This window comes from Musa acuminata, chromosome BXJ2-10 (assembly GCF_036884655.1).
Source record: "Musa acuminata AAA Group cultivar baxijiao chromosome BXJ2-10, Cavendish_Baxijiao_AAA, whole genome shotgun sequence".
Classification (NCBI taxonomy): Eukaryota; Viridiplantae; Streptophyta; class Magnoliopsida; order Zingiberales; family Musaceae; genus Musa; species Musa acuminata.
The window spans coordinates 17,275,528-17,287,590 of NC_088347.1; the positions used below are offsets into that span (position 1 = coordinate 17,275,528).

Genomic DNA, 12,063 nt, shown 5'->3' on the forward strand with positions numbered 1-12,063 from the left:
TTAAATCTTAAGTTTTTAATCAATTTAAATTAATCAATTAAATCAATAGAAACACTCAATTTTATAAATGATATGAGTTTAAGTTTATAATTCTTGTCGGTCCAATTGGGATCAAAATTTTGATTCAATTCGAATCTTATAAAATATACATATTTTTTAAAAAAAATAAATTATTTAAAATTACAAATTAGTTAATCGGATAAATCGATACGAACTATCTTACTTTGGTTCAGCCCTCGGTGTGAACCGGTTTAAACATTCCAATGCTGCATAGTGGACGCAAAACCCCAACTGTTCTTTAGCCTTTTTACCGAAGAATAATACTGTGTGTGGGCAGATGTGGGAAGTGCCTCTCATAAATTTGTGCAACTATTATAATTTGTCTCGTTATGAATTGCCCATCCCATCATAATCTGTTTGATATGTGTGTTCGGAACGGAGATATTCCACCACAACAACATATCACCTTTTGCAGACAGACTAAACAAAGCATACATATGTCTCATATGATTTCTCAATTTTTCATTGAGTTAGTACTCTCATCCTACCGATAACGCCGGAATCAGCAGCTGAAAGCGTGACCAATTCGACTGCAAGCTTCAAACAAGCCAAGCCAAAGCCTACACGTCCATTACATTGCAATTTGTACACATCAATCAATATACACATTGGTAATGATACGCATAAGCTGCCAATTAAGCGTAGCATCATGTCCCCATCAGCAGATTCTGAGTCCTGCACAAACCCACAGTAGCCGTAGGTTCTTCTTCTCCGGGAGCTTATTTGCTCCACCTTCTCATCTTTGCCTCCCCCACCCGTCTTCCTTAATTACAGTATATATAATTTGGATTGATGGATGCCATCTTAGCCCTCGTCATCCTCTGGGTCTCGGGAAGCCATTTCCGTGACCATCTCCCGCATCATCTCCATGACACTCTCCTCTCGGTTCTTCGAGTACGCCTCGAAGAACTCTTTGTTCTCCTTTTCCAGCTCGGTCCACACTAACAAAGAACACAAGTTCGTTGACACGAATGATTTCTTTCCCATGCATAATAACGTATCAAATTTATTCCTCCTCTATTCTTATGTAGAAGCACCGCGTGCGATTCTCATGATTTGCCGTATACGATGATAGTAACATGGTACGATGTTTACAAGGAAAAGACCATGAACATACCGGTGGAAGTGATGACAGGATCGATGGCGGCGTGCTTGGAGAGAGCTTCCACGCACTCGTCCTTGTTCATGTGGAAGATAAGGCACTTCTCGATCAGGAGCTGCACCTGAAGCCCACACCAACATGAACCATGAGAAAGGAGCGAAAGAACACACTCAAGCCGGGGGGTTGTGCTATGTGATCACCATGCGGATGTAGGAGGCTGGTGAAGAAGAGTCGCCCATGGCCGAAGCAGACAAAGCCCTTTTGCCGAAGGCGAAGAGGGGGTGTGGTTGGAGTTCTTAAGGAAGACCACTGCGTAACGAAGGGGCCGGCGGTCACGTGGGAGATCAGATACCATTGGCAGAGACGAGATGGAGGAGATTCTGCAAGCCACGTCAGTCTCTCATGTGGGACCCTTTCTGCCCGGCCGCAAGCTGATGCCTCACGGAACCCACTTTTACTGCGATTCCTCTGGGATGCCGCCATTCTAATATTGCCGACGCTAATTCCACGCGTGCTGCATGCTACCCTCTCACCCGTCCCAACCGCACGTCTTGTCCATGCTTTTGGTATTCTCAACTTTGGCCGGATACTGTAGAGTCGTCTCTTGCAGGAGGGGGTTAGCATTCAGATCCGTGGGCTTTCTCGAGGCTTTGCCCCACAGGGCAACGTCTATGAATCTGGTCACATGGCTACGGGCCCCATGGCAGATGTCCTCTTACATGAAAAGTTCAGCAGACGAGGCGATGGAGTCGTGTCCTCTTACATGGAGGCTATGAATTGGGAGCTCCAACGCTGCCAATCCGGTAAAATGGTTTGTTAGGGAGAGCTCCCACCGTTCGATCTTGATCTGGCAGTACCTGGGTACATATGTGCCGCAAGGGTCGTGGAACGGGTCACGTACTTTGGGTATCGAGTAACCATCAGATGGGTTGGCTTGATGGGGACACCACGGCCGTCTTCCCAGTATCCAACGGTGGTGATTTGGCAACCTGGACTTCGATTCGGATTACGTGATGAACGTGGCGTTCCAAGTGCACCGCACAAATACGATCGTATACTCCAACATGAAGAATCATCTGGTGCAGCGGTACCTGCAATGGATGAGGAGGAATCCGTTCCTTACGTGATCCCGGTGCGTGGCAGATTGATAAGGCAAGTGGTGGTTGAAGTTTCTGGTCTGTAGGTGCTTCCCAGAATCTCTCTCACTGCAGAGCCATCGTACTCCAATGAAGTGGAGAGTTTGTCGGGTAACGAGCAGGCGATGAGCGGAGCACCGGAGTTCTCTCTCTCTCTCTCTATCAGCAGACTGGTCGTACTGGAGCGTAGTGAAATCGATTGGTTGCTCGGGCCCCAGCTGTCAGAGAACAGGAACAAAAGCCAAAGCACCGGAGAAGCCGAAGGAGCCAGCAGGTCTGCAATCATATCTCTTCGTTTTGAAATCAAGACTTAATTCTCGCTTTCATAAACAAACCTGTGCCGATCAATATCGAGTCCCACAACCCTTGTACTATTTTCCAGCAAACAGGATGCATCTTCTGCGAGATATTTCCAATGAGCCCAAGGCAAACTTCGTCTCGCTTCCCATGAGCACTTGGGCAACAATGGACCCTGCGATTACGAAAAATGGCAGCACTTAGACATGGATTAGGTGATGGAAAAGAAAAAGAAACCAGCAGATGGACAATTGGATCAAACAATGACTAGAATTGCATGGCTGAGTGAGCTCAATTTGAACCCCTCAGATGTGCTGCTCCATGATAAGATTCGAAATTGCATAAATGGCCAACTAAAATAATACAAGTCAGCTAGGATCAATTTCGATCTCCATCAATCATGAAACGAAATGCCATTTTCGAGTTGTCCGCTTCCGAGGCAAAAACCCCCCAAAAACAATAGCAGTCTGAAGCATCAGCGTTGTACATGCACCATCATCCAACCCGACTATATATAGTAGGATGTTGTTAGCGACAATTGTGAAAAATCCAATTCGAAGCGAAGATCTTCCTTAAGTTAACTCTAGTCGGTGAATTTCTCTTAACCTCTGTGAAAGCTATCTCATATAAGAGAGGAGAAAGTCTCCCTTTTGTTATACTGACTTCAAGGCACGACGACACCACTTATGATCAGACTCAGTCTTTCGCTCTTTCTACTCATCTACCTCTGTCAACTAATACAGATGAAACAGGACCATGACTACTAGACTACTATTATACTAGTTTAAGGGTAAACCTACTTACAGTTGAGTTTGAGTTCTTGTGAGCACTTGAACACGATAACAACTGATTCTATGGAAAGGAATCCAACAAACTAATAAACCAAAGCAAAGGTTCGGATGGAATTACTTGATCTGGAGTACATCACAAGTCCTATAAAGGACCTGTAGGATCATGATGTGGAGTGTAAAATTATCGAATTATTTTCTCAAAAAAGAAAAAAAAATTCATCTACATAATTAATGGACAAAAAGAAAAAGGATGCAACCTTCACATTGGATTAGAGAGGTATCATTGATGTAGTTAATGAGGTATGCACAAGCAAGATAGATAGCCCAGTTGAGCGAGCTCCAGGGCATCTTGGAGACCTTCCAAAAAGAGCCATGGCTTCAGCCGTGGACGTGGAGGGGTTCTGGACAGCTGAAGGGGCAAAACCAAGTGCCAAAGTAGAGTTTGATGATGTTTTGAAGAGAAAGGCAAAACATGCAGAATTATCATACTGTGACTAAGAGCCATCAATTTGTAGAGTAAAGCTTAGAGTAGAACTGTTTGTGGGAGGGAAGATTTCCACATCTCTTGACCCCTCAGAATGTTCATAACAAGGAGTGATATCTTTTATGAGAGCTGAGTGCTTTGAAAACTAGTGTGGATGGATTGGACTAGTGGTTGCAAAATCTGGCTTCATTTTAGTTAACACACAAAGGTCTATAGTGTCATAGGCTTAGTTAGAATTGTCAAGTCATGTGGTATGGTACCCTATGATATTCGTCAGCAAAGGGACAACCTAAGAGCAATCTAGTAAGGTCTCGAAGAACCTACAAAAGAGAAAGTTTATTAGATTCAGAAAACCAATGATGAATAAATCCCAATGTCTCATGGAAAAACCATAGGAAACAAGCAATTCAATAAACACTTCAATTGCAAAAAAAGAAAAGAGAAAAGGAAGAAACAAGGACTTCGGAAGGAAAAAAGATAGCGACAAGTTTACAAACAACCGCTTAACCAGATGTCGGGGTGTAAGGCAAGTCTACGTATACTTTGCATATAAACATGTATATCTAAACAAGACCCAACACTACCCCAAAAGCTCATTCAGTCCTGTAATACTTTGGTGGTTATAAGGAGCTGAGATGGTTGACGTTTCGCACCGCATAACAACCTGTATAAAACAGACTACGACACATGAAAACTAGACCATTTGGGATAGTTTTGCCTAGTCTGATGAGCAATCGATGCGCAGCCTTACAAACTGCTTCTACTTATAGAAACCTAATGAAAACACATAAAATCAAGGAAAAACACAATGTCAAACAACTATACAAGTATGCATAAGTGATGAACAGCCTATCGATGAATGTGTTGTAGTGCACGATGACCATCCATGTCATTGGGAGAAAGCAGTAGGGCTACTTAGAAGTTTAGATGAAGTTTTATAAAGATTATTGCTCTCCTTAAGCCAAGTCACGAGGTACCAAAAGTTTGAAAGAGTTTTTGATGTTTGGCTGAAGGAGATTCCAAAAACATTAGCAATTGAGCATTCAAAAAGAAAATGCTTGGTAGGGTCTGTGAATAGCTTGCAAACAAGACATTGTTCAATTTGGCTACAAAGGATAGGTGAGAGGGTGGTACATGATCAAGTAATCCTTCGTATATCAAGTTATGGAAAAAAAAATGGAAGTATTGATGCGAGACAATTGTATATCATTTGTATACCAAGTTTAAGATAGTATGTACTGAATATGCCATCCATTAAAGAATAACTCCCAAGTAATCCTTGTTTTACAAAGTCATGGCATATCTTAATTTTTAAACAAAATAAAACAAATCCATAAAAACATACCTGAACTCAGAATATTTGATGGAGAACCATCTAGGGTTAAAAAGGATTTTATAAGAGTATACTAAATAAAAAAATATTATTAATTAATTGGCCTAGAAATCCTAAAAATTGTATGGGAAAATGAAGAATATTTTCATCTTTCTACGTGTTAAACTTGGGACACAACTTTTGTGTTAAGTGCACTGTTTTTTTTTTTTCTCAACTGTAATAAATTTTTAAAGTTGTTTAGGTCTCTAAAGAGTCATATTTTGGATTTCCAAAAGACATACAAGTTCTCTAGAAATCCAATGAGAAATTATTCTTGGGAATCATTACCCTTATTAATTGTACTACAGCTCCTAAACCCTATAAATACTGGAGTTTATAGCAAGGCTCTTAAATATCTCAGTTTTGACTAAAAAAATTATATATTCTCTCTTCTAGTCTTTTATTATAATCTCTAATATCACTCTTCTCTTTCTCTCTCTTTCTTCCTACTCTTGCAGTTTCTACATCAATATTAGAATGGGCTGCTATGCAATACATTATACGTAGGAGAATCTTTTCTTTGGGTGAAAAATAAACATAAAAATGAAATATTGAATTGCAAATTGAAATCCGCATCGTTGAATGATGTCTTATCATTGGACTGAAAACGTACAATATATAGTTGTCCAAATATACAGCTCCATTTTACTTAATCAAAGACGGGCTTGTTAGTTGAGACGACAAAGATAAAGATCCATCATAACAAGAAAAACAGTGATGGACAGAAGAAATTTCAATTACTTGCATTGGTAGTAGAATATGTGAAACTAAAGGCACTGCATCATGTGATGTTAATATCTGATCGGAAGCGAATTCAGATTATGATGCAGCTGGATTTGGTAGCAAAAGGTCTATGCTATTAAATATTATACAACAATTAAGGAACCACAAATCCTCAGTAGCAACAACAACAATTATTCTACACTTTGTTGCATGTAATATAAGAGAAAAATGAAGCTTGTTGAGTATCTCATATTTTTTAAAATGGCTTCTCTTCAAAAGTTTCAATCATAATATCCGGCTATATTAACTAACCATCCAAATATCCAGTCTATATATACGAATATCATGATGTATAGAAATAGATAAGGATATAACCAATCTGTTTTCTCCTTTAACCAAAGGAGTTCAGTTGATATTATATAAATCTGAATATTCTTGTTATGAGTCCAAATAAAAAGCAGTTTTCAGCTAAAATTAAAATAAGATCATACTCTCTACGAATTACTTAGAAACTGTGAGTTTGGCTAAGCATGATTCTTGTCTTGGATTAAGAGAACCATGGTGAGAGTCTAATCCCTTTAGTATATATAAGATAAACCAAGACAAATTACATGTCCATCTAAAGTATGGAATCCTTCCACAAGATAATTCTTAAACATTAGAATAAGAAATAACTTGATGCCACCTGAAGGTAACTGGATGTGATATGAGCCGGTGCAACCTACCACATCTTCTTTAATAGCACCTACTACCTTCAAATTAGGGCCCCAAACAGAACCTCAGCTATTCCAACATCTTTTATCAGGAAGATCTATTTTGCATCTTCATCGTACAACATCGCACACATTCAAGGTATTGCACCATCAGAATTACTACGTAAAGCCTCTGACTCCCTCTTCCCATTTCCACAGGTACAGATTGCATTTTCCTCAGCCAATTTCAGTGTTCTATCATTCGTCATTAGCATCGTCCACATCTAACCTCGTCTAATTTTTCAGATACGTCCTAACCTTGTCCACTATCTCCATTTCAGATATTAAGTCTATGTCTGCAGGTTAAACTGGTAGTATTACACTTAGCTAGAAGTAGTCATGCGAGCATCAAAAGATACAATAACCCAAGTATCCTAAGGCACTCTTGGTTCTGATCAAAGAAACCAAACCCAGAGTCCGACGATCTCCCCACAGGAACAAAATTTTAGTAGTTGCTAGCAAGAAAAGAGCATCGAACATCGAGAAACTGACTCATTAAACAGCGAGAAGTCATCGACGCACCTTGTCCATCAGAAATCGGATCAAGCATGACAGAAACCCTACTTGCAACTAAGATATACTCTTGTTCATCTTTCGGAGCGTTTTCTTAGAGATCAGCCATGGCGTAATCTTCCCAACCCATAGCCTCCTCCGCCGCACTCCCGTTGAGAGTCGCCCGTAGTAAACGCGCTCGAGGGCGAACAATTTGCATTTTGGACCTCCTATTTATTAATATATCCTTTCAAAGTTCAAAAGATCATATCTTGCCTTATAAGTTTATTATGATATGCCTATTCAAATGTTACATTTGCCACTTAGACTACGAACTGATTTAAGTTTAAACATATTAAAACCTTTAATAAGTGACATCGGGTAATTTCTAAAAAAAAAAATAAGAAAGGGGGGAAGATAGGCATCCCCTTATTTAAAAATTCTTGTAGAGTTTTTTTTTTTTTTCGAAAAGATAGATATTGTCTCTACTTTATGAGGTAGTTATATTTAGATTATCCAAACTTTCATCTCTACCCTCATTAGGATTAAGAGCAAGGATAATGATAATTATAGAAAAAAAAGTAGAAGATAAGTGAGGATAGCAATATAGGACAAAAATGGTGGCCGATGGAGTGTGGGGGTAATGGGACGGAGATGAATAGTGAATACGATCAAGGGTGACGAGCAGAAGGTGGAGGGCCAACATGCCCTCATCGTCGTTCGCAATTCCTCCTTCACCAAGGTAACAACAAGGACGAAGGGGATGGTATGACTAAAATAGAGGAGATGATGGGCAAAGACGAAGAAATGAAATCATCTTTAAAAAAAAAAGCCTATGAAAATTTTTGAAGAAGGGAGAGCTAAGTAGAAATTTCTCAAAATAATAGATTTTTTTTCAAAAATATCCTATTTTTAACTCAATAAATCAATTATTTAATGGACTATGTTTTTTTTTTCTATTAAAATAAATAACATCAAATAATAAATTTGACTAGCATTTAAGCTTAGTAGAGCTTCCCTTGAAACCATTGCCCTAAGAATTCTGGTTTAGGAACGACGAATTAACTTAGCTACAGACAGATTTGGTGGGTAAAGGGAGGATGTATCTGATGAGTTAAGCCCAGTCCAAATAAAGCCCAAATTTTAAATTGGGATATCCCAAACAATTTGGACATCTCAGTCCAAATAAAGCCCAAATGTCTCGGATGATACCCTAATTTTCCTTTTCTTTATCCAGTAATCTTTAGTTATATAAGCGAGTAAGGTGATAACCCGTTTTCCTCTTCTGCGCTATTTCTTTGGTCTTAGTCGTCCCTTTTACTCAGCCCCCCAGTTTTCCTCTTCGACAAAGGTGAGAACCCGTTTCCGCCGATCTCGTAGATCTGTTTCTTCGTCGATCGATTCTGCGCGCAGCTCCGTTTCTTCGTCTCGTATTTTGTTCGGGATATTGTAGATTTACGGTTTGGTGCTCTGGATCTAGTGACCTCGAGCCCGATCGGCGTCTTCGAGGCGATCTTGTCTTTTCTTAAGAGGCGGACTTGTCGCGCTTAATTTTGAGTGGATCGGGACCATCAGATCTAGAAATTACACGTTTATCTGATCGTGGATTCCTTTGATCATGATTCACATCGTTGTGCGAAAGTCTGCTATTTTTTTTTAATGATTTTCTTTTGTTCTGCCATCTCCTAATGATTATTTTGAGTCTCCTTTACTAATTTGTTGTCGGATCTGACCTTTTTATTGCATCCTTTTCGCGACAGTGAATTTAGTAGAAAAAGAACCATTTTTTTTTCTTATTTTGCATCTCTGGTCCAATTTTTGCTCTCTTCGTAAGTAGCCAAAATTACGAAGGACGTACTAACAGGTTATATTGCTTGCAAATATTTAACAGATACAAGACATTGGAGACTAAGAAAGAACAGATTGGGTCGGTAAAGTAGGCTTTCATTCTAGTTTTTACTGATTTCCAATATTACATTGGACTTTTTAATCTTCTGACCTTTTTAAGACTTGATATCTTCCGGATTCAATGTTAACATTTCAGCCATTTCTTCTCTTAATGTTTGATGCGGTTTAGCATTAGGTTATCTTCCTTCCAGATCTGTTGGTCCTTTGTTGTTAAAGGTAAACACGAAGTTCGCTGCTCTTCTTGCAAGAGTAGTTGATCTTTTGTCGAGGAGAGCTAACAGATCCTAAGTCTTAAGGGGATCTTTTAAAAAGCCAAGCTCAATATCTTCTCTTCCTTAGAGATGTTATCTTTATGGAGAGAAGTAAGGGATAAAATCCACAAGATGTTTTCTTCCTGAGGGACTATGAACTCTCTCCTTTATATATTTAGAAGGAGAGAAAATCCACAAGATGTTTTAATTCTGTATTTTCTTAATAGTGCTACTCATACCAATGTTACTTGTATCAAATATTCAGTCACAACTCAAATGATAAAAAATATTTGAAAGGGAGAGTTCCTCGCTTTGGTTAATTTGTTCTTAATGCATGCCTTAGCACTAGTCTGTAACTGTAGGTTTGCTGATATCCTCATGTCCCTTCTTCAGATTTATAGAAAATGGCTGATGCTGAGGATATCCAACCTCTTGTTTGTGACAATGGAACTGGAATGGTCAAGGTCAGTCAGCTTGGTATTAGTAATTCTGTCTTTTTGGAAGTATATTTTTGTGCTTCAATTCTGGGCATATATGCCAAACTGATTCGTGCTTCTCTTGCCTTTGTTGAACAGGCTGGATTTGCTGGTGATGATGCACCTAGAGCAGTGTTCCCCAGTATCGTTGGCAGACCTCGCCACACAGGTGTTATGGTTGGGATGGGCCAAAAGGATGCTTATGTTGGTGATGAGGCTCAGTCCAAAAGAGGTATCCTTACCTTGAAGTATCCAATTGAGCATGGAATTGTCAGCAATTGGGATGACATGGAGAAGATTTGGCATCATACCTTCTACAATGAGCTCCGTGTGGCTCCTGAGGAGCACCCGATACTTCTGACTGAAGCTCCTCTTAACCCCAAAGCAAATAGAGAAAAAATGACCCAGATCATGTTTGAAACTTTTAATGTGCCTGCAATGTATGTCGCGATTCAGGCAGTCCTCTCCCTCTATGCTAGTGGCCGTACCACCGGTTAGTATCTGTCTGACTGATTAAGTAGGGTGATTTACCATTTAAAATTATCATTTACTTGATTGGGCTATTATTTGTTAGGTATCGTGCTTGACTCTGGTGATGGTGTCAGCCATACTGTTCCAATTTATGAAGGATATGCACTGCCTCATGCTATTCTTCGTTTGGATCTCGCTGGACGTGACCTCACCGATGCCCTCATGAAGATCCTTACTGAGAGAGGCTATTCTTTCACAACAACTGCAGAACGGGAAATTGTAAGGGACATAAAGGAGAAACTTGCATACATCGCTCTTGATTATGAACAGGAGTTGGAGACTGCCAAGACGAGCTCAGCTGTGGAGAAAAGCTATGAACTCCCGGATGGGCAGGTCATTACCATTGGGGCTGAGAGATTTAGGTGCCCAGAGGTCCTCTTCCAGCCGTCACTGATCGGCATGGAAGCTGCTGGAATCCATGAGACCACATATAACTCCATTATGAAATGTGATGTTGATATCAGGAAAGATTTGTATGGAAACGTCGTGCTCAGTGGTGGCTCAACCATGTTCCCTGGTATTGCTGATCGTATGAGCAAGGAAATTACTGCTCTTGCCCCAAGCAGCATGAAGATTAAGGTGGTTGCCCCACCTGAACGCAAGTACAGTGTCTGGATCGGAGGATCCATCCTTGCCTCACTTAGTACTTTCCAACAGGTATATCCTAGTCCTGGTTCCATGATATCAGTTTTTTGCAGATATACGTGATGCATGACCTTGTCACACTTAAATATGCAGATGTGGATTTCAAAGGGTGAGTACGAGGAGTCTGGTCCAGCAATTGTCCACAGGAAATGCTTCTGAGCTTCCATATATGTGGTGCTTTAGTTTCCTGTTCTGCAGGCAGATTTTTAGGTCCCAGTTGTGTCTTGATTGGAATGATAGGTTTGCCAAATATTGTCAGATTTGCAAGTGAGATGCATGTCTGCTTTGAAAATGTATGGGCTTATAGAAGCCCCCTTGTTAGATGATGTTTTGGGTCAAAGCACCATCAGTATTTGCAGTTGGTGTTGCTAGGAATCACCATCTTTTGGTCCTTCAGACCCGGTTTATTTGGGTTTGTAATGTGGATGCTGGTTCAGCATCTACAGGCTTGGTTTGTGCTCCATTTCTTCAGTTTATCTGGTACACAATTTGATGCATTTTATTGGAAATCATTGTATGAAGACTTGTTAAGTCTAAGCTTGTTGAAAAGACATTGTGGTTTTGTTGGTTTTATGGCATTATTTTTATTCATCTCATCGACTGTCTTGTATTTTCTCACGAAATAGTTGAAACTAATTGAACCAATTAACAGAAAGGTTTAGTTTGGTCTCTATAAATTATGATGTTCTATGTAGCTTCCAGCTTCAAGATTTAACTACTTTTAAGCTTGATCTCTCGTGATGGATAACTGTTGGAACATTGAATGCTTGCATCAATACTGGTGCTTTTAATTTAATTTGAAGGGTATCTCAGTCTGACCTCTTTGTTATTTATCGAGTGCAGAGTATAAAATAAAATAGTTGTATGTCCTTTTATGCCTACTCGTGTGTCCTATAAATAATAGCTGTCGCAGGCTCAATTTTCGTCTACCATTGTTCATTTTTGTTGCAGTCTGCCTTTGCTTTTGATGGCCTCAAGGAGTTTGTCTTCTTCTCTATCTTGACAAAATCATCACTCATTTCTCTTTCTTCTTATATATGTTC

At 39.7% G+C, this 12,063-nt stretch overlaps 2 protein-coding genes across 3 annotated transcripts; one reads left to right on the plus strand and one right to left on the minus strand.

Annotated features, from left to right (window-relative positions):
* Positions 1-598: 598 nt before the first annotated feature.
* On the minus strand, positions 599-7,392 carry LOC135625878 (uncharacterized). Its single transcript, XM_065130997.1, has 4 exons — positions 7,240-7,392; positions 1,363-2,770; positions 1,178-1,283; positions 599-1,001 (listed from the first exon to the last, which is right to left on the minus strand). Exons 2-4 carry the CDS (start codon positions 1,399-1,401, stop codon positions 865-867), a joined length of 282 nt encoding a protein of 93 aa, XP_064987069.1. The 5' UTR covers positions 1,402-2,770; positions 7,240-7,392; the 3' UTR covers positions 599-864.
* Positions 7,393-8,475: 1,083 nt separating this feature from the next.
* LOC135581578 (actin-2) lies at positions 8,476-11,593 on the plus strand. 2 transcript variants are annotated; one of them, XM_065127827.1, is made up of 6 exons: positions 8,479-8,560; positions 9,101-9,136; positions 9,762-9,832; positions 9,944-10,337; positions 10,419-11,032; positions 11,114-11,593. In XM_065127827.1, the coding sequence occupies exons 3-6, from the start codon at positions 9,773-9,775 to the stop codon at positions 11,177-11,179; spliced, it is 1,134 nt and encodes a 377-aa protein (XP_064983899.1). In that variant the 5' UTR covers positions 8,479-8,560; positions 9,101-9,136; positions 9,762-9,772; the 3' UTR covers positions 11,180-11,593. The 2 variants fall into 2 exon arrangements, with proteins under 2 accessions (XP_064983898.1, XP_064983899.1); XM_065127826.1 differs by lacking the exon at positions 9,101-9,136 and having other exon boundaries at positions 8,476-8,560.
* Positions 11,594-12,063: the final 470 nt, after the last annotated feature.

Excerpts from the sequence above, each read along its gene's own strand:
- LOC135625878 (XM_065130997.1), bottom strand. The coding sequence starts at position 1,401 with ATGGGCGACTCTTCTTCACCAGCCTCCTACATCCGCATG. Across the intron at positions 1,284-1,362 it reads CAGCCTCCTACATCCGCATG|GTGCAGCTCCTGATCGAGAA; the intron begins GTGATCACATAG and ends TGTGGGCTTCAG. Across the intron at positions 1,002-1,177 it reads TCCTGTCATCACTTCCACCG|TGTGGACCGAGCTGGAAAAG; the intron begins GTATGTTCATGG and ends GTTCTTTGTTAG.
- LOC135581578 (XM_065127826.1), top strand. The coding sequence starts at position 9,773 with ATGGCTGATGCTGAGGATATCCAACCTCTTGTTTGTGACAATGGAACT. Across the intron at positions 9,833-9,943 it reads ATGGAACTGGAATGGTCAAG|GCTGGATTTGCTGGTGATGA; the intron begins GTCAGTCAGCTT and ends TTTGTTGAACAG. Across the intron at positions 11,033-11,113 it reads CACTTAGTACTTTCCAACAG|ATGTGGATTTCAAAGGGTGA; the intron begins GTATATCCTAGT and ends TTAAATATGCAG.